Genomic DNA, 21,167 nt, shown 5'->3' with positions numbered 1-21,167 from the left:
ATTATCCCCATTACCAAATACCTTATATAAGGACTCATGCTTACCACTACACTGACATGGACATCTGCACCTTTGAGACCACGTATAATTCTTGATGACGACGTATAATTCTAATTTTTTTGTATCAATCACTATCCCTTCATCATTTCCAGACTTCACCAGGAATTCCAATTTTCCTCTGCAATATCACTATTTCCTTTCAATATTTCTCTAGTTAATAGTAGCCTGTGACCTTAGGGCTCTCCAGAGTAACAGAGTCAATAGGAAACGTTGATATATATTATATACATTTATATAAAGAGATTTCTTATTAAGGTATCAGCTCATGTGATTACAGAGACTGAGAAATCCCACAGTCTACTGTCTGCAAGCTGGAGACCCAGGAGAGTCGGTGGTATAGTTCGAAGGCCTGAGAGCCAATGATGTTGATTCTAGTCCAGGTCAGAAGGCCTGAGAACTAGGACTACCATGGGCAGATCAATGTTCCAGTTCAACCATCAGGCAGAGTGAATTCAACTTTCCTCTACCTTTTTGTTCCATTCAGGCCCTCAACAGATTGGATGATGCCCACCCACATGCGGGAGGGCAATCTGCTTTACTCAGACCACCAATTCAAATGCTAATCTCTTCTGGAAACACCCTCAAAGACACACTCAGAAATAATGTTTAACCAGCTATTGGGGCATCTCATGGCCCAGTGAAGTTGACACATTAGATTATCCATCACAAACCTTGACTGGTGTTCTAACATGAATTCCAAAGCAAGCCCCAGAGTGCTGATCTAGTCACCAGGAAACCGTCTCAAAGGTTAAAGTAGGTAGGTGTCTTGACTCAGCACACTATGTCTACCTTGGGCCTGTTAGCTTTCCAGGAAAGAATCCATTTTAAGGAAGTGTAGGTGACGCTGCACAAAAGACCCATCTTCCAGACTATAATTTCAGGATGAAGATTCTTATAGATTCACTCTACAGGGTTAAGACAATGCTAAAATGTGACTAGTTTTCCATTTAAAATACACAGACCTGAACAGCGTAATTCCATCTTTCAGCTTTCATAGTTTTATGATTTCAGAGTGGTTTTCAAAAGTCCCCTTAGACTTTCAAGTGGTACTCCAGAACTATCAGTGGCTAACACTGGGTCAATTTCTACTCCCTATCACTCCTTTTTTTTTTTTGAGCATGCCCGCGCAGCATGCAGGATCTTAATTTCCCAACCAGGGATTGAAACTGCACCTCCTGCAGTGGAAGCGTGGAGTCTTAACCACTGGACCGCCACCAGGGAAGTCCTTCCTGGCAGTCTTTATCTAACAGTTCAGTCATCATGACAAGAGTACCCACTTGGCACAGCTCCAGATGTTACATGATAGTAAACATTAGATTAAGGAGCCCAGGCAGGCCCCCAAAATATAATATAGGAGTTAGTGAGTTCCCCCACCTTCTATTCTCAAAGTACCATCCCATATAACTCGAAGTGGTCATCAGACTTGATATTTTGACTTCTGTTTTTCATACCAAGTATTTCTAGGATGAAGTCTCTTCAGAAGAGTCCTTTTAGCCCCCTAAACAATTTCCATTTTACCCTACCTCATATTACTAGCAAAGTAACCAAATGGGAATAGCCCTTGTTCTGTTTTCTCAAGTCTTTCATTGCAAATAAAATGGTTAATTTATTTAAATGAGATAGTGTATGTGAAATCTACATCTGGCACTGTAAGCTATAAAACAAGCTAGACAGGACTTTCCTGGTGGCACAGTGGTTAAGAATCTGCCCACCAATGCAGGTGACATGGGTTCGAGCCCTAGTCCAGGAAGATCCCACATGCCGCGGAGCAACTGGGCCCGTGCACCGCAACTACTGAGCCTGCACTCTAGAGCCCGTGCTCCACAAGAGAAGTCACTGCAATGAGAAGCCCGCACACTGCAATGAAGAGTAGCCCCCACTCACCACAACTAGAGAAAGCCCTCACACAGCAACGAAGACCCAACGCAGCCAAAAATAATAAATTTTTAAAACAAAAAAACAAGCTAGACAAAGCAAAGGCTGCTTAATTTAATATTTTTAGTTAGAAGGGTCTATTAATGTATCTCATTAATTTCAGAGAATCCTATCATGTCTGAGCTGTAAGGAACCTGGACCTTAGAGCTCACTTAGTCCAGATGAGAAAAATGAGGCCTAGAGCTTAAACAACATCCTCCGAAGTCACCCAGCTTAGCAAGTTTTCCCCATGTAAGGAAGAAAAAAGGGAAAGAGCAATAATCAGTAGAGTATTGAAACTGCAATAAGATCCACCTTAAAACATCTAAACAGGGCTTCCCTGGTGGTACAGTGGTTGAGAGTCCGCCTGCCGATGCAGGGGACACGGCTTCGTGCCCCGGTCTGGGAAGATCCCACATGCCGCCGAGCGGCTAGGCCCGTGAGCCATGGCCGCTGGGCCTGCGCGTCCGGAGCCTGTGCTCCGCAACGGGAGAGGCCACAGCAGTGAGAGGCCCGCTGTACCGCAAAAAAAAAAAAAAAGTTGCACATGCATGTTGGGGAGAGTCCTAGGACCAGTCAGGTGTGAAAAAAGAAACAAGATAATTGGCTAAATGTAAACAAAGACCCGGAAGGGCTGTCCTATATGTGATTGAAATCACCTCTTTATTGCGCTCCTCATTCAGGAAGCCCACACTCCTTTCCAGGCGTCTATTTCTGCCTGGCTTCTAACTTACTGTGCTCCTCCTCATTAGAGAGGATGCCCATACCCTTTCTCTCTGGGTGTGTATTTCTGCCTTACTTCTGTCTTAAACAAACTGCTTCTCTGTGTTCTGTCCCATACGTTGTGCTGTCTTTAATAATAAACCTTGTACCTGTTTTTACAGTTTTTGCCTCCTTGAACAAGACATTCTTCCTTTCAAACGGGAAAGAGCTAGGGCCACTTTGCTTCTAGCTTCTAGCCCCTGGTGGTCTGGTGGCTACCATTCCTGGTTTTCATCCAGGCTACCTAGGTCCAATTCCTGGGCAGGGAACTAAAATTCTCTCTTCAGGACTGCTCACTGCTCTCTCTGAGATCAATTCCTTTATAGAGAAATTATATATATAGATACTTAAATAAATGTTTACCTGTACTTACTTACCTCTACAATTTAAATTTTAAATGCCTTAAGATTCTCAAAAGCCAACTATAAAAATTAAAGGTTTAAAAAACAATTTCTTTGTTCTTAGAGGTGAAAATGTGCACAGAATTTCAAAAGAATATTTTTATTCAATGAAAGTTTTTTTAAATACAAATACTTCCATGAAATAAATCCCAAGTGCTACACTTAAGTTTTTCAGTACAATTTATTCTTCTTACATTTTAATTTACATTTATTAAGTGTTTTAGAAATATTACACTCAAAGTAATAGAGCTCCAGAGAGAGGCCATTAACTAAGAGGTGAACAGTTTCAGTGTGTCAACTTCCTAGTTAGCCTGCTCGCCTCCCCACTACACATACTTGCCCTCTGGTGGTTATTACTATGTAGCTGTCTTCAAGATGTGGCTGAAGCGTGAATCTACATCTGGCATCAGGCCAAGTCTGTGAATCCATGAATATAGGCCACCAAATGCATTTAGAGTTCAGCCTGCTGAAGGTTCTTTCTTGACAATGATGATGAATGTGGAAAGACTGGCTATTCTCTTGGGAGAAGAAAATATACCTCACCTTAAGTGACAACTACAGTTTTCTAACAGAAAAAATAATCAGCAAAGGGACAGGATCAATGATAAGGATAGGGAAAATACTCTGAGAATAGAGTAAGTACAATATATACATAATGGAATAGTGAGGCTGCTCCTGAGTCCAAACTCTTATTTTTAAAAGTCTGAAAAAATTTACTCAATTACATTTTATACAGTAATATTTAGTGAGCTTTGTCCAAAAAGGCTATGTTTTGTTTGTAAAAATAACAAAAGCTTTATCACTCAGTCTCTGGTCAATAAGAAAGGAAGAAAACCTTGCTAGAAATAACAATAAATAATTTCACACAAAAGTCCAGGTGACATAAGAATAGTATATTAATTAATATATTTTTTTGTATTTACAATAAATCCATTTGTTAATACTGCGATAGAAAAAATAATCAGTCCACATTATGTAGTAGAAACTGGCTTTGAGGCTGATCATACCTCTCACAATAAAAACATACAAGGATTTCTTCCACAGCTAAAGTACTTTTCAACATGACAGTCTTGGGTGAAGGTAAAACTGACAGAGTACTTTACTCTATGTCCTAGAATCAAGCGATCGAGGCTATTACCATTAAGCAAGCAGCAAAAAGCTGTTTAGTTTTTCCAGGACTATTTAAATAGTAGTTACCATATGAGAATTTAATTTTACTTTGATATAAAAAGTAAAAACCCTAAATAGGGAAACTGCATTAATCAAAAGCAGCCCCAAACAAAAAAGCCATCACTAGAAATGAAACAAGGCATTCTTATGTATCATGCATAAAAAAGGATAATTACATAATACATACTTTAATGACCAGACTAATAAATAAATGAGGTAAATTTTACAGTCATTGGAACAAATAAACTATATTCAACTACTTGAGTGCTGTACTGACACTGCTTTTGTTTCAAAATATAAAGTAACATAATTAACATCTAAAAACTGCATACTTTGAATGTTTGCTTTTTTGATACCCTTTTGAGATAGTAAAGGGGAACTGTGTAACAAAATATTATCTGAATATAAATTATCAACACCAATATGATACAATTATCATGTCATTGCCATTTTGTATATGCACAGTGGAAATATTTTGAAAGCTAGGAAACATGAAAACAGACTGGTCAAAATTTTAAATTTCAGACCAATCCATGATAATCTAGAACAGAAGACAAAAATAAAATTCACTAAACAGATATAACTTGGTATCTTTTCCAAATTCAGTAGTCCACTAAGATGCAACTTCAAAACAAGTCTACTACCTCAAAGGTAAAAAGAAAATGTAAATTTCTTTTGAGCTTCAGTTTTCAAGTTTATGCTCTGAAAGAAGGCTGACATTAGTCAAAACAGCAATATTGTATCTTTGCTTTTGAATTTTGTATTTGCTTTTCCTATTTTAGTTATAGTATGGAATAGAGAGAAAAATATTAAATTATTAAGTCAAGGGTAAGTATTTACGGCCAGTTCATGAAATATATTGAGTTAATCAGTTGGGTCAAGAATTTCCTACTATGCTGCTACATTTATTATCTATAGCCTTGGAATAGTAATTTAGGAGATGTTTATCGTAACTACTGACAGCACTTTTCATGGTATACCAATTTCCATTTTTATTTCTTCTCTCCTTTGCCACTTAAATACATTATTTTAACCACCAGATAGGAAATTTTATTTTACAAATTCCTGTTTCATTTACTGAAGAGGTGATTTTAACACATAAACCTGCCAATCCTGAGAGATGATGATGATGATGATAGGAAAACTAAAACCCAGAGGATTATTCACTCAAATTTCTGCTTTAGTTTTTTTTGGAAGATGGCTGGCAGAATAGAAAGAAGAGCCAAAATCATTAGAACAAATACTGAGTTCCAGGAAACAGCTTCCCCTGCTGTTGTAAGCTGGTACAATGTTGTTCCTGCCTTAATTGCTACAAAAGAGGGAGGTGCAACACCTAAAATAGAAAGTAAAAACATATGGTAAAAAACAATCAATTATTTTTAAAAATTAAAATACTGTGTGTATACAATTTCTTCTAAGAATATAGTGATTTACAATTGGAAAATTTTAATTTAATTTAAAGCCCCTCAAGTTTATTTCCATATAAAGAATTCAGTCTTTCATAATCACCGCTTAAGGATAATGAATTTAAAAACCCAAGGAAAGTCTCCAGAAAATAATTTTACAAAATTTATCAACAGCCTTAAAAAATGAATGTGCTATGATCCACCAATTTCAACTTTAGGAAATATTAATGTATATGAACAAAGATCTAGTCTCAAGGATGCTCATCAAAGAATTATAATAATAAAACTCTGGAAAAAATCTAAGTCTTCAAAAATAAGATTGAGTAAACTGTCATTCACCCTTGATAGAGTATAGTTAAAAATGAGTTTAAAAAAAAAAATGAGTGGTAGGAGATACTCAGAAATGGAAAGATACTCAAAATATATGAGTAAAAAGAGCAGTTTATACAAAAGCATGGTGGAACAGCCACATTTTATTAAAAGCCAGAACAAATTGGAAAAATTACTTTAGCCAAAGCTGAAGTTAACTTTCTCTAGGTATTTCATCTGTAAAATAAGGAGACAGTACAAAAATTCTCTCTTCTGATTCTATAAGTGTAATATTATTTTACAAAATCCAAAATTACCCCTGCTAAGATTTTTTTCCCACTTTTATAGAGAACCTGCTAAGATTTTTAAGTTTGTCTATAAATTTTCTAAAAATAGCAATAAAAAATTAAGTATTATCGTAAAGCTTTAACAGACAGTCAATACTTGAGGAATCTGCTCATTTTGTTGGTATCTAAACAATTCACCTTAAATTTGGAAGAAAAGCAGAATACTCTTACTAAAGAACTATCAGAATTCACAAATATATAAATGAATCTTTACACCCACTGATTAATTTCAAAATTAAGTGTTAGCTCCTTGAAAGCAAGAAACTTCTTGTTCATCCTTGCTTTCCCTCAGACTTTCAGTAATGCCCATAATAAGTTCTATGTTAATAAAAAGATAGGATCAATTTTCTATTGAAAATTAAAGTTCAGTATTTCAGTACCTGATTAGAAGACAAAGGAGAAAGTACTCAAAAAAGGCATCTTCAAATTTTTTTTTTCTCTCCACTGAGGGAGAGAATGGAGTTAAAAAGTCCTGCTTAATTCTACATGATTAAAAAAATATCCAGCAGAGAGTGCTCTTGTTTAAAAAAAAAATTTAAATCAACACAATCCTACAAACATTTCCGAGCATCTATTTATATGGGCCAGGCTCTGTGCCCACCAGTTATATATGGTGCTGGCATGCCTGCAAAGAGCACAAAATCTAGCCCAGCTGGACACTGCTAGACATGTACACAATGAGTTCTAACACAGCATGAACCAGAGGGCTTACCTAGAAAAGTGCCAATAAAAAAAACTTTCAATGGCACGTTTATCACAGGAGATGTAATATTAATAAACCAGTTAGGCAGAAATGGTGTTATTCTCAAAAATATAATGTAGTTAATGAGATGTTCTCTATGACGTTCAACCTGTCACAAGAAAGAAACAAGTTAGGATCAAGATAAAGCCAAGCCTGAAAATAAACTGATTATAAAATACCTTATTTCAAATTCTTATCCCTGATAGCTCAGCATTTACCCAACAGAAATGATCAAATAAGGAGCTTGAAAATGACAATGAACTGCTTATCAAATGTTCATTACCAGAGCTAAATAACATCAGATGAAAGTTTTTAAGATTGTGCTTATAGTGTAATGTTATACTACTAAAGATGGCTCTACATCAGCCTAGATAATATGGCTCAACAACATTTTAAACCTAAAAAGGCAAAATTAAATTTATAACTATATATAAGATAGATATCAAATGACCAACTTTTTAATGCCTTTAACGTCCTGTAATATAAAGGGCTAGTACAGTACATCAATAAACCTGGCCTCCAATTTAAAATTCAGATCATCTTTATGTTAATGTACTTCACATGAGTGAATTCATTCATCATTGATAAATGAGGTTAAACAAGCATATAGAAACATTTAGCTGACTAAATAAAAGCACTGATTACAGTTTATACTTCCTAGATCTTGCTACACAAATAGTGATTTTGATTTTGGACAAAATACTTAATTTCTCTTAATTTCCTAACCTGTAAAACAAAGGGGTAACTTTCTAAAATTCCTCTGATTTAATAGTCTGCTTCTTCTGATTCTTTATAAGAATAAGATTCTTAGCAATACTATGCTAGACTTTCCTGGGCAGTAGACCTTCTATTTATCACTGCTAGTCTTTGCAGAGACCCTAACGGAAGATAAGTTCTTCCCACTGATGAAATGCATTAAAAAGGTTGGCTGATACAAGTTTTTCAGAGACCCACTGACAGCATCCTGCATCAACACAAAACAGGTGAGGTGTCTAAATATATGGATGCCTTTACATTGACACTTTGACTTTTGTGCTCTGACTGAAGTTATTAGGAATAAAGAATTAAGATTACTGTTACAAAAACATCATACTTGAAATTATTAACATTCATTATTTGCCTACCACTTAATTTTCAAAAGATCATTTTTATCAAAGTTCTGAGTCTGAGTTAATTTATGTAGATATTATACACTGACCCCCCAAGTAGCCAAAGAATTACATCAAATAATTTAAAAATACATGTTTACCTGCTGTGACCATTTTACTGCTTTCTCAGTTAGGTATTTATAGACAACTGGCCTCCCAACTAAATAGGAGAGCATATAGCAGAATGAGGCACCGAGTCCAGAACACTACAAAATAACAAGAACTCATAAGCACTTTGTACTTTTCCATCTTATTCACATGGATATATATTCAGCTAAGGCAAACCTCAACTAGTTTCTTTCTTTTGGGGTATGGGGTGGATACTCTGTGTAACATCTCTTGAGCAGAGCAGAAGAACCCATCTGATCTAGTCCTTTCTCTGACCAAATTATAACTAAAATGAGACCAGCTAAAACAAACTGGCACTTGTGATTAAACTTAGTGATGATATCCAAATAGTTAATGTTAGCCATTAGCCTATGAATAAAACTTCAAGAGCAATATTTTTTCAAATCCTATGCTTGAAAACACCACCTCCTGCCATGGGACTTAACTCCTTGGGCCCACCAACATTCTTGGACTATTTGAATTACAAAACAGTATAGAAAGCAAAGGCTAGAACAGAGCCTATAAATGCAATTAAGTCTATGATAACCCTGTTCTAGAAAAAAGCCAAACTATAACATCTCCTTATGGAGGGACTTAACAGATATTACTGTAACATTAACCCCCTTTTAAAACTAATAAGTCTATGCTTCCAGAGACTAGTGGGACTAGGATGCCATCTGCATTCCCATCATTCTATTTAAAGTTATTTCTTTCTAGTCTCCCGATTTCATTTTATATACTTACCAAACAAACAAGAAATAAGGCTAGTGGAAAGGGATAAAGAAACCCTGAGAGTATACTGAGAAATATAGAGCCTGGAATAGCAAATGTTTGCAAGCTGTTAACTTCTAAGTTAAGGATTAAAACATAATTAAATGAATTTTTAAACCACAAATCCAACAATCCAGAAAAAAAGTATCAATACAGAAATTAGATGTTAATAAGATTATATCCATATTTCAGTATTAAAAAAAGTAAAATTATACCCAAAGTTTAAAAAATACATGATTCTACAGCTGCAATACCTTTATAACCATTTACTAACATTATCGTAAATCAATGCTAATTAGAGTGTGTTACTAAGAGAAAACAAAGACAAATACTGAATGTGTACCAGATAGAGAGGAACTGGGCACTTCAGGGGAAGGCGGGGGGGGGGACACGGGGCAGAAAAAAAGAAAGAGAACAGAAGTCTTCAGTAATCTTGTAAATGACATGCTTCTCTAATGCACTGGTGTTTTGTTTTTTAAAAAGGGCTCTTTTTTAAAAAAATTTATTTTTGGCTGCATTGGGTCTTCATTGCTGGGCGCAGGCTTTCTCTAGTTGTGGGGAGCGGGGGCCACTCTTTGTTGCAGTGTGAGGGCTTCTCATTGCGGTGGCTTCTCTTGTTGTGGAGCACGGGCTCTAGGCGCACGGGCTTCAGTAGTTGTGGCACGTGGGCTCAGTAGTTGTGGCTCGCAGGCTCTATAGTGCAGGCTCAGTAGTTGTGGCGCACGGGCTTAGTTGCTCTGTGGCATAGGGGATCTTCCCAGACCAGGGCTTGAACCCGGGTCCCCTGCATTAGCAGGCGGATTCTTAACCACTGCGCCACCAGGGAAGCCCCTAATGCATTGGATTTTTACTCTCAAATATTTTTAGGAAACATGATTTCTATGGAAATACAGGTACAATATAATGTATAATAATTACTATTTCTAATTTAACTTTTGGACATTTACTTCAACTTACTACTCATTTAAAAAAGAATAAGGGTTACAAAATATAGTAAAAGTCACAAATCTTATTTTTAAAACAGAATTATGTTTTTTTCCTGCGTCTCTCTAGTTCCTAGTTTTGGCCTGGACCTCTGCATCACCCATAACGTGATTTACTTGTAAGTCAGACAGACTGAGTGAATTCCTTCAACATCTCTCCCTTCTACTTTAAAATTTCTATCTTTACCCATCCTTCCTTTTTTCCTCTAGTTCCCACTTTACTCTTGTTTTCATTTCAATCTCCTTCTTCCTGAGTCCTTTTATCTTTAACTTCTTGCTCTTGCACAGATCCTTTCTGTATAAAACCACTCAGATGCCTACACACTAAAGAAAACCTAGGCTTTTCCTTGAGCAAGGTGTCCTATCTAGTTACTGCCTCTCATCTTCACTGCCTCCCTTGCAACCTGGCTTAACCATCCCTCACTCTACTGAAACCCACTCCTGGACAAAAGTAATGACTTTTTCTCAGTAAGAATTTTCTATTGACCCTTGCATAGGATTAAACATCCTTCAGTGTAAAACTCACCTCCAGTGAACTGTATTTTTCTTCTGTGTTACAGATCATTACTTCTCTAGTTTTTCTCTTCTCCTCACCCTCAAACCTGAGATTTCTCTAACATTCTGTTAGCTAATCTCTCACTTTTCTTTGATAAATTCAGTCATTTCCATGTATATGGATGTACATATGGTGACAGATAGCATATGGTGACAGATAGATGATAGATAGATAACTTTGAATTCTCTATCTCTGATTCAACTTTTCTAATCAAATACCAGTCTCAAATTTCCCAGCAGTCTACTGGATGCCTCCATTAAAAATTTAAACTTAGTTATTTCAGGGCTCTTTAGAATCTTTTAATGGAAAGTCTCAAACACATATGAAAGTAGAGAAACTAGTATTATGATGCCCTATATTCCCATATACAGCTTCAACAATTAACATACAACCAATCTGGTTTTCTCTATATCCTTTACCTTTGATTATATTGAAGCAAATCCAAGACATATCATTACATGTACAACTACATTAATACCTTTAAAAGATAAGGATTCCTTTTCTTTTTAACACAACTATAATACCATTGTCAGAGATTAATTAACCAAAATTCCTAACTATCATAAGTAGCTATTGAGTGTCTCACAATTCCCAAGAGAGTCTTAATTTTTTTTTTTTTTGGACAGCTGGTTTGTTCAAATCAGGACAAAAAAGGTCCACACATGGTATTTGCTCTCCACAGCACTTAACTACAGGTTTGATTTTTTTTTTTGGTCTTGTTGAAGAAACTGGGTCATTTGCAGGATTTAACAATTTTTGAACTTTGCCTATTGTATCCCTTAGGGTGGTTTAATATGTTCTTTTGTCATTTTTTTAAAATTAATTTTTATTGGCGTACAGTTGATTCACAATGTTGTGTTAGTTTCTGCTATACAGCAAAGTGAATCAGTTATACTTATACCTGTATCATTCCGCTGTCATTTACCTTATAGTGTTAACAAAGCCATTCTCTCTGCATGGGGATATAATTTGACCTTAACTTTCCAGCTTTGTATAGATTTTTATTTCTTTTCTCTAACACTGAAAAATCTTGGTTCTTAATGTCATAAACATAATTAGCTATTTCCTTTACATACTATTAAGTATATATATATACACATATATATATATATACACATGTGTGTGTATATATATATATACTAGATACATTAATATCACATATTTTAAAATTTCAGAACAATATAACTGAAAATAGTTTAAGATTTCTTTCAAATCTTTTGTCCTTAAGATTTATCCCAGAAGGGACACACAGCCAAATTACTTTTTTCAAGGAAACAATTTGAAATAATTCTTCTAGATAGTCAAATCCCCATCAACTCAATATATTGTTAAATTTGTTTCATTTTGCTTTAGATTGTTTAATTTTTTTTAATTTTGTTAAAATATACATAACATAAAATTTACCATCTTAACCATTTTTAAGTGTATGGTTCAATAACATTAAGTACTTTCACACTGTTGTGCAAGCAATCTCCAGGACTCTTCTCATCCTGCAAAACTGAAACTCTATACCCCTTAAATAACATTCCCCCCTCCCACCTCCCCCAACTCCCTGACAACCATCCTTTTACTCTCAGTCTCTATGAATTGGGCTACTCTAGGTACTTCATGTAAGTGGAATCATATAGCATATCTTTGTGATAGGCTTAGTTTGCTTAGCATAATGTCCTTAAAGTTCATCCATGTTGTAATATGTTTCAAAATTTCCTTCCTTTTTAAGGCTGAATAATATTCCATTGTATGTATATACCACACTTAGTTTCATTCATCCATTAAAGGACACTTGAGTTGTTTCCGCCTTTTGGCTACTGTGAATAATGCTGCTATAAACATGGGTGTGCAAGTATCTCTTGAGACCCTGCTTGCAATTCTTTCAGGTATACACCCAGAAATGGGACTGCTGAATCTTATTTTTAGTTTTTTGAGGAAATGCCATATTGTTTTTCACAGCAGCCAAACCATTTTATGCTCCCATCAACAGTGCACAGGGATTTCAATTTCTTCATATCCTCACCAACACTTGTTACTTTCTGGTTTTTTTTTTCTTTTTGATTAGTAGCCATCCTACTAACGGGTGTGAGGTTACTTTAGATTTTTAACATTTCTGTTTCTTTTTTCAATTTGATTTAATTGGTTTTATAATTACGTGAAATATTTACTTGGTTCTAAAGTCAAATCTATACAATAAAATACACTTAGAGAAGTTTCACTTCCATCCCTGTTTCATCTCTCTCCATAGGTAAACATTTTTATTCGTTTTTAAAAATATCCTTTCTTTTGTCATCCACAGCTCAAAAGTCCTCAACGACTATCCAATACCAAATCAATATTCTATATTCCTTAGCCTGTACTCAAACTTCTCTACAATCTGAGTGCAATGTCTAGCCTACCTTCCTAAACTTATTTCTCAAATCCTCCCCTTCTCACATCCTATACAACAACAAAACTGGACTACTGATCACTTCCTAACCATGCCCTGTGCTTATAAGCTCTGATCTAGACTTGCTTTGTCTAGAATGACTATACCGTATCTCTACCCATAATTCCCATTATTCCAGATGGAAACAGTTGTTTTGGGTTTGAATGCTTAAAACACTAGATTGTACTTAGCATATAATTAGTACTTTCTGGTTAAATGGATGAAAGCTAAAGTTAAAATAAGTAATTATAATGTAAAAAGTAATTAACATACAAGAGTTTGAAATAGGTATTACCAGTGAAAGTACTAGTACTGCACTGCTGAATACAATGGCTACTAGCTACATGTGGCTGTGGGGAAGAGACACTAAAATGTGCCAGGTCTGAACTGAGATGTGCTATGAGTGTGAAATATACACATTTTAAAGAGTTGGTACAAAAAAAAGAATGTGAAATAGTAATAATTTTTATGTGGTTTCATCTTGAAATGATATCTTTGACATTTCAGTTCAAGTAAAATATATTAAAATTAATTAAAATTAATTTATTCTTACTTTCCTTAATGCGCTAACTAGAAAATTTTTAAGCTGCATGTAGCTCACATTATACTTCTATTAATGAGCGCTGTACTTATTATACGCCCAAAGATAAGTCTTCTCTTTTGTTCACTGAGTTTAAAAAGTACCTTTTTAACACTCAGAGCTTAAGATTCCAGAGTGTAAAATAAACAGAAAATTATAAGAAAATATATAGATTTAACAAATTATCCTATAAAAAATCTAAAACAGGGGCTTCCCTGGTAGTGCAGTGGTTAAGAATCCACCTGCCAATGCAGGTGACACAGGTTCGATCCCTAGTCCGGGAAGATCCCACATGCCATGGAGCAACTAAGCCGGTGCGCCACAACTACTGAGCCTGCACTCTAGAGCCCACAAGCCACAACTACTGAGCCCACGTGCCACAATTACTGAAGCCCACATGCCTAGAGCCCAAGCTCCACAACAAGAGAAGCCACAGCAATGAAGAGTAGCCCCCGCTTGCCGCAACTAGAGAAAGACGTGCAAAGCAACAAAGACCCAATGCAGCCAAAAATAAATAATAAATTCATTTTTTAAAAATCTAAAACAATGCAGAATCACTACAATACCTTAATTATTAAGTAAATAGTAACCATATGCAATAAAACCTGCTGAATTGACAATATTAACCAATGATTCATTTAAAATTGAAAAATTTAAACCAAATGTATTTTATAATAATAAACCTATTCCTATCCTTTTTTAAAAAAAATATTTATTTAATTAATTTATTTGGTTGTGCTGGGTCTTAGTTGTTGCATGCATGTGGGAGCCAGTCCCCCGACCAGGAATCAATCCCGGGCCTCCTGCACTGGGAGCGTGGAGTCTTAACCCCTGCACCACCAGGGAAGTCCCTATTCCTATACTTTTAATTCACTTTCTACAAGTGACTTTCTTTTTTTCTACTAATTTACATATGGATATTAAGACAACTAGGCTACAACATTTATTCTGCCATAGATGGTCTAGATTCACTTATGCTAACTGGCTCTCTGGCCCTGTGGATGGGTATCCCCTTTATCCCTCAGCTATGAATCCTTCCAAAGCTAGGGGGCAAAATGGGGCAGAAAAAGATGACTTTCCAAAGTAAATAGAAACTATATGCCTCATTCACAAAATGTTCACAAAAACCTTACAAAAGACAAATGAAAGGGCTGAACCAAATGTTTCTTATTTGGGGAAAATTTTTTTTTTTTATGGTACGCAGGCCTCTCACTGCTGCGACCCCTCCCACTGCGGAGCACAAGCTCCGGATGCACAGGCTCAGCGGCCATGGCTCACGGGCCCAGCCGCTCTGCGGCATGTGGGATCCTCCCGGACCGGGGCACGAACCCTTGTCCCCTGCATCGGCAGGCGGACTCCCAACCACTGCGCCACCAGGGAAGCCCTGGGGAAAATATTTTTCATGGTTAAAGTTTATAAATGCAAAATAACCTACAAGCCTAACACTTTGGTTTTTACAGATAAGTGATGAAATGGGAAGTAGGAAAAGGCAGCAGGTGGGAATTTCTTAGAACAGTCAGTATATAATTAAATTACTTTACAAATAACTGTTCCAAAGAACTGTGGAAAGACAGGTGCATAATAATCATTCTTCAAATTACCCCCAAATTTGAATTTTTCTAATAAATAGGGAGGATAATGACAAAGTGCCCACACATAGCACACTACCTAAATATAAATGTTATCTTCACCAGTTGGGTAAAGCAGTAATGTTTGTATTAGCAGCAAAAGCTATTATAACCGTACTTGTCACTAAGTTGTTTATGCCAGGAATAACTGGTCCAATGTGTTTTAAGTATACACTCAAAACATCTGCATAAGGAGGTAAATACAGGAATATCTATATGTTAAATACATAATATCTAATCCAATAAAAATCCAAGAAAATAAAATGCTATTGAATTTTATGAGAAAAAAATTTTAGCTGAAAAGTCCAACAAACCAAAAGAAATTCAGGAAATAAGAGAGGAAGCAAGAACAGAAATATTTGGAGAGAATTAACAAAATAATTAATATGCCTTTTAGAAAGCTGATTTGGAAAAGGAAAATGATTACCTTTACAACATCAAGAGTTAATGTCAACATTTCTCCAAAGAAGATATACAGATTGCCAACAAACACATGAAAGGATGTTCAACATCACTAATTATTAGAGAGAGGCAAATCAAAACTACAATGAGGTATAACCTCACACCAGTTAGAATGGCCATCATCAAAAAATCTACAAACAATAAATGCTGGAGAGGGTGTAGAGAAAAGGGAACCCTCTTGCACCGTTGGTGGGAATGTAAATTGATACAACCACTATGGAGAACAGAAGAGAGGTTCCTTAAAAAACTAAAAATAGAACTACCATACGACCCAGCAATCCCACTACTGGGCATATACCCTGAGAAAACCATAATTCAAGAAGAGTCATGTACCACAATGTTCACTGCAGCACTATTTACAATAGTCAGGACATGGAAGCAACCTAAGAGTTCATCGACAGATGAATGGATAAAGAAGATGTGGCACATATATACAATGGAATATTACTCAGCCATAAAAAGAAATGAAATTGAGTTATTTGTAGTGAGGTGGATGGACCTAGAGTTTATCATACAGAGTGAAGTAAGTCAGAAAGAGAAAAACAAATACCGTATGCGAACACATATATATATATGGAATCTTAAAAAAAAAAAATGTTCTGATGAACCTAGGGGCAGGACAGAAATAAAGATGCAGATGCAGAGACTTCCCTGGTGGTGCAGTGGTTAAGAATCCGCCTGCCAATGCAGGCGACACTGGTTTAAGCCCTGGTCTGGGAAGATCCCACATGCTGTGGGGCAACTAAGCCCGTGCACCACAACTACTGAGCCTGCGCTCTACAGCCCGCGAGCTACAACTACTGAGCCCACATGCCACAACTACTGAAGCCCGCATACCTAGAGCCCGTGCTCCACAAGAGAAGCCACTGCAATAAGAAACCTGCACACCACAAGGAAAAGCAGCCCCCACTCGCCATAACTAGAAAAAGCCTGTGCATAGCAATGAAGACCCAACACAGCCATAAATAAATTAATTAATTAAATAAATTAAAAAGATGCAGACGTAGAGAATGGACTTGAGGACACAGGGAAGGGGAAGGTTAAGCTGGGACGAAGTGAGAGAGTGGCATTGACATATATACACTACCAAATGTAAAACAGATAGCTAGTGGGAAGCAGCTGCATAGCACAGGGAGATCAGCTCCATGCTTTGTGACCACCTAGAGGGGTGGGATAGGGAGGGTGAGAAGGAGACACAAGAGGGAGGATATGGGGATATCTGTATACATATAGCTGATTCACTTTGTTATATAGCAGAAACTAACACAACATTGTAAAGCAATTATACTCCAATAAAGATGTTTAAAAAAAAAAAAGTTAATGTCTTTCATTAACCAAGAAGATTTGGAAAATACGTTGGATTAGAATAAAAGATACAAAAATTAGAAATTAACATCCACAAATTGGAAGGCTAATCACCAGTTGCATAGGCAGTTTGAAAATATGTAGAAAGAATAAAGCAATTTTCCTGCCTAGTTAAAATACAACATATATTTCTATATAAAACAAAGAAATACATACTAAGAACTGTAAAAAGAAAAATTCATATCCTTTACATGACTAGTTACTCTCATAGGATTTTTTACCAAGAAAACCATCAAATGAAAGAAAAAAATCATGAGCAAATGATTCATAACACAACATCTAGAAAAGCAAAAATTAAATACAAATTATATCTTCAAACCTAAGGGAATTTTTTAAAATTTATGGTATGGTGATTATTAATTCAAAATTATTATTTAAATTAAGACAATCAATTAACTAATAAAATAATCCTAAATAAAATGATTATCTTGAATAATACAAAGGAAAGAAAAAAAGTTTATAATTGAAATAAGCAGAAAATAGAAAAACTGGTAATAAATATTCAGAAATGACAACTGACTTGAAGAGAAAGGATTAAAGTGAGAATTTTTTCATTCTCATTTTTCAATATTTTATTTAAGGTTATACTGCATTAAAAATTTTTAAAAGGAAAAATAGTTACGTATAACTGAGCAGCAGATCTTTTAAAACCTTTTTCTTAAACAAAACTAGAAAACATTTTTCAGTTAAAAGGATACAAAATATATGTAGCAAAATAAGCTACAAGTACTTGAACATAAAAGGTGTCCTTATATTTGGATAAAACTTTTCCTAGAGCCTTGGCATCATCCATATCTCTGGGAACCTTCATATTCATTCTTTCTTCTCTAAAGAAATAAAGTGAAAAAAAATTTTAAATAGAAATTTGCCAAGATAATTCATATCAAAGTCAAGTTCAAAACATGAAGTTCTATCCAAAATGATTTGATGCCTTGATCTGTAATATGCTAAGCATAAATTCACAAAATTTAAGTTCAAAGTCTATAAATTATTTGTTTTTTAATGTTTTAATATAATTTCATGAGATATGTAATCCATTTGAAAATTCAGGATGACCCAAACTAAAGGTTAAAAAAGCATTTGCTCAAACACTGGAGTAAATTTTGAATTAAGAAATGAACCACTGATGTTAGCATATTTAAAACATACTGAACATCATTTTGGGTAATCCTCATGATAAACTGAAGTCAATAATCAATTATAACTGAAATTAAGTAAAAACTTCAATGAATTTATAGTTCACATCTTTTCTTGAATATCCCAGCTGAAAGTTCAGATAAAAACTTAAAACAAACAAAAAAAAAACTTAAAACACTTGTCACTTTCTATTAATTTTACTTTATATTTGGTGCCTTGTTTGGAACTGAATGTTCTGTTTATAAAAGCCCCAAATAATCATCTTTGTGTTTAATGTATATTGTACCCATTTATTGTACCCATTTGTTTACATGATGAAATTTAACTAACCTTGCAAATCAATGATAGAATGTTGTTTAAGTCCTATAAAAATAGCAGGTAAACTAAAATGGGTTTTCTCATTTATAAATTTAAAAGCTTAAAAAAGCTCTTTATAGGCGTGTGCATGCATCTCACACACATACACACACCGAAAGAAATAGGCAGAATATAGAAGATTTATAACAGCATATTATTATACGAAAGTGTTATATTTCTTAGAGCAGACTGGGATCCAAAACAACCTTAATCTACACTCTATATTCTTTCCCTCTTTCAGTCAGCTCTTTATTTCCTACTCCTTTGATTAAAAAGAGAAAAGATCTAAAATTCAATGATACTAATATTAACATAACAATATAACATGCTATCCTCCCAAAGGCATTTACATTCACGTAAGAAATCAAAGTATTAAAATAAAGATAAGTTTAACTATAAAATTTCAAGCATAAGAAAGTGTTAATGAAAGAAATTTAGAGGAAACAGGAACTTCCTTATACCCTGAAATCACATTTCACAGTTATCCATCACCACACCAAGCTGGCCCTGGTTGAAAGTCTAACTACATTTTAGTAGTCTCTGATGTAATCTATGATTACCCAAGGGTGTTGTTATTGTGGTTGAATAACCCAGGGATATTTAATCCTCATAAAGTATGTTTCAGGTCTATAATCTTTTCCCTAAAATTCAAAAAGCTCTGAAAACCAAAAGTTCTTTGTAATCTGTCAGCAAAAATTGACCCACACTTATATACAGTTTTTCATAGTCTTCTATAACACAGGTTTCACTGTAAAAATATTAATGTATTTGATTATGGGGTGCTACCCCAGATCCTGCTGGAGATACTACATAATATACAGTATTTATTCCATGTTATCTTTCCAAAATAGAAAAGTTCTAAATTCTGAAATACGTTTCACTCCCAAGGTTTTTGTTATGGAATTGTGGCTGTATACTAGATAGACAAGTTTTTCTACAAAGTGCATTTGACAGTGAAAAGTACCTATTCAAACCATGTCATTTCTATAAAACAGGGAAGAGAAAAAGAGCTAGGAGATAGAGATGTGGTGCGGAAGTAAATGGATGAATAGAGGCAGACAAAAAATGGTGACACGGAAAAGTAGGAAGGGAGAAAACAGGGATGGAAAAAGGGATAAAGCAGAGAAAAAGAGCATCAGTATTTCTCAAACTGCAGGTCAATATCTATTATGGACTGCAATATAAATTTACTTGGTCACTACTAACATTAAAAAATAATATGCAATAAATTTATTAATGTGGCTATGTTTTTCAACATAGCCATTAGAAAGATGCCTTAATTAGAGGAGCAGCACTAGGAGAACCTTGCATAGAAAATCAAGAGACATATTTGGAAAGAAGTATTTAAATTACAGTGTCAATATGAACTTGCTACAAGCCATGAGAGCTGACATACAATTATTATGCCAGTTCTGTTCCTTAAATTAGTTGAACTTTCAATGCACGTTCATCTCTATAAATGTCTAGACATTTTCCACTTCTTTCAGTATACTTACTCACTAAGCTGAGGAAAATTTTTATATACCAAAAACATAACAAAAGCTGCAGATAAGAAAATGGACACCAATATAAGAAGCGACATTCTTGCTGACCCAGCTTCTGCACAGGCTTTCTCTGAAAAAAAAAAAAAAATTATAATTAAGATAAATATAGAGGAAGACAGTATTCCAAGCCAGTAAATAATTTCCTGAAAGGTTTTCCTCCCAAGAAACTGTTCACACTTTTGCCCAAAACACTGTAACATTAAATTTTAAATACTACCATATTTGATGTTTATTAACTGGCCATAGTTCTTTGCAGGGATATATGCATTTTAGAAGCACAGAAAAACAGAACACCAGAATTTGTAGCACTGATTTGTTGATAAGCCAAAGGGGAAAAAAGGGCATTGCTCTAAATGCTATCACTGACTTTCAATTTTATAAATCTATATTGGGAGATAACAGCATAGGCAGAATGGCCTCTTAAGAAAAATGAGGTAATCTGGCAATTACTTCAAACTGTCATGAGAAAGAACCCACAGATTCACTAAGGGCTTCAGGATATAGTTGAACCTCAAATGTTTTGGGTGGCTCTGTCTGTGACTCCAAGAATGGGAGAATATGTTTGCAATTCTCCAACAAGGTAATCTTAGTGTTATCTTAAAAATCATATGCAAGTGGGCGGAGTCAAGATGGTGGAGTAGGAGAACACTGAGTTTGCATCTCCTCACAACTAGGGCACCTACCAGGTGATGGTGGGGGACTTTGGACACCTAAGGGAAGAGGAGGAACCTGCGAGCGACTGCGTAGGACATTGGAGGGAGCGAGGGGGGAGGAGAAGTGGAGGCAGGGGGGACTGGCACCCCTGAGGGGCGCCTGGGGGAGAGGAAGGGTTCCCACACCCGTAGGGGCCCACTCACAGGGAGGGGATCAATGGGGATGGGGAGAGACCGTCAGGGGATCAGAGGATTGGAAAGGAACGTGGCCAGCGTTTCCCCCACCCACTCAGGCCCCAGGGAGCCTGCTGAGGTCCCAGGGCTGATCCTCCACCCTCCGAGGCC

At 35.6% G+C, this 21,167-nt stretch overlaps 1 protein-coding gene across 1 annotated transcript in view; it reads right to left on the bottom strand.

Annotated features, from left to right (window-relative positions):
* Positions 1–3,309: 3,309 nt before the first annotated feature.
* TMEM41B (transmembrane protein 41B) overlaps positions 3,310–21,167 on the bottom strand; it is a 30,683-nt gene continuing 12,825 nt past the window's right edge. The window contains exons 3-8 of the mRNA XM_079929756.1: positions 20,122–20,239; positions 17,830–17,958; positions 9,112–9,205; positions 8,361–8,465; positions 7,082–7,220; positions 3,310–5,640 (exon numbers count right to left, since the gene is read on the bottom strand). Coding sequence (XP_079785882.1) covers positions 5,471–5,640; positions 7,082–7,220; positions 8,361–8,465; positions 9,112–9,205; positions 17,830–17,958; positions 20,122–20,239 — 755 coding nt within the window. The 3' untranslated portion in view covers positions 3,310–5,470. The remainder of the gene's footprint in view (positions 5,641–7,081; positions 7,221–8,360; positions 8,466–9,111; positions 9,206–17,829; positions 17,959–20,121; positions 20,240–21,167) is intronic.

This window comes from Stenella coeruleoalba (assembly GCF_951394435.1).
Source record: "Stenella coeruleoalba genome assembly, chromosome: 8".
In the NCBI taxonomy this organism is placed as follows: Eukaryota; Metazoa; Chordata; class Mammalia; order Artiodactyla; family Delphinidae; genus Stenella; species Stenella coeruleoalba.
Note: the sequence above shows the minus strand (reverse complement) of the source record. Positions and strands in the feature narration are given on the sequence as shown.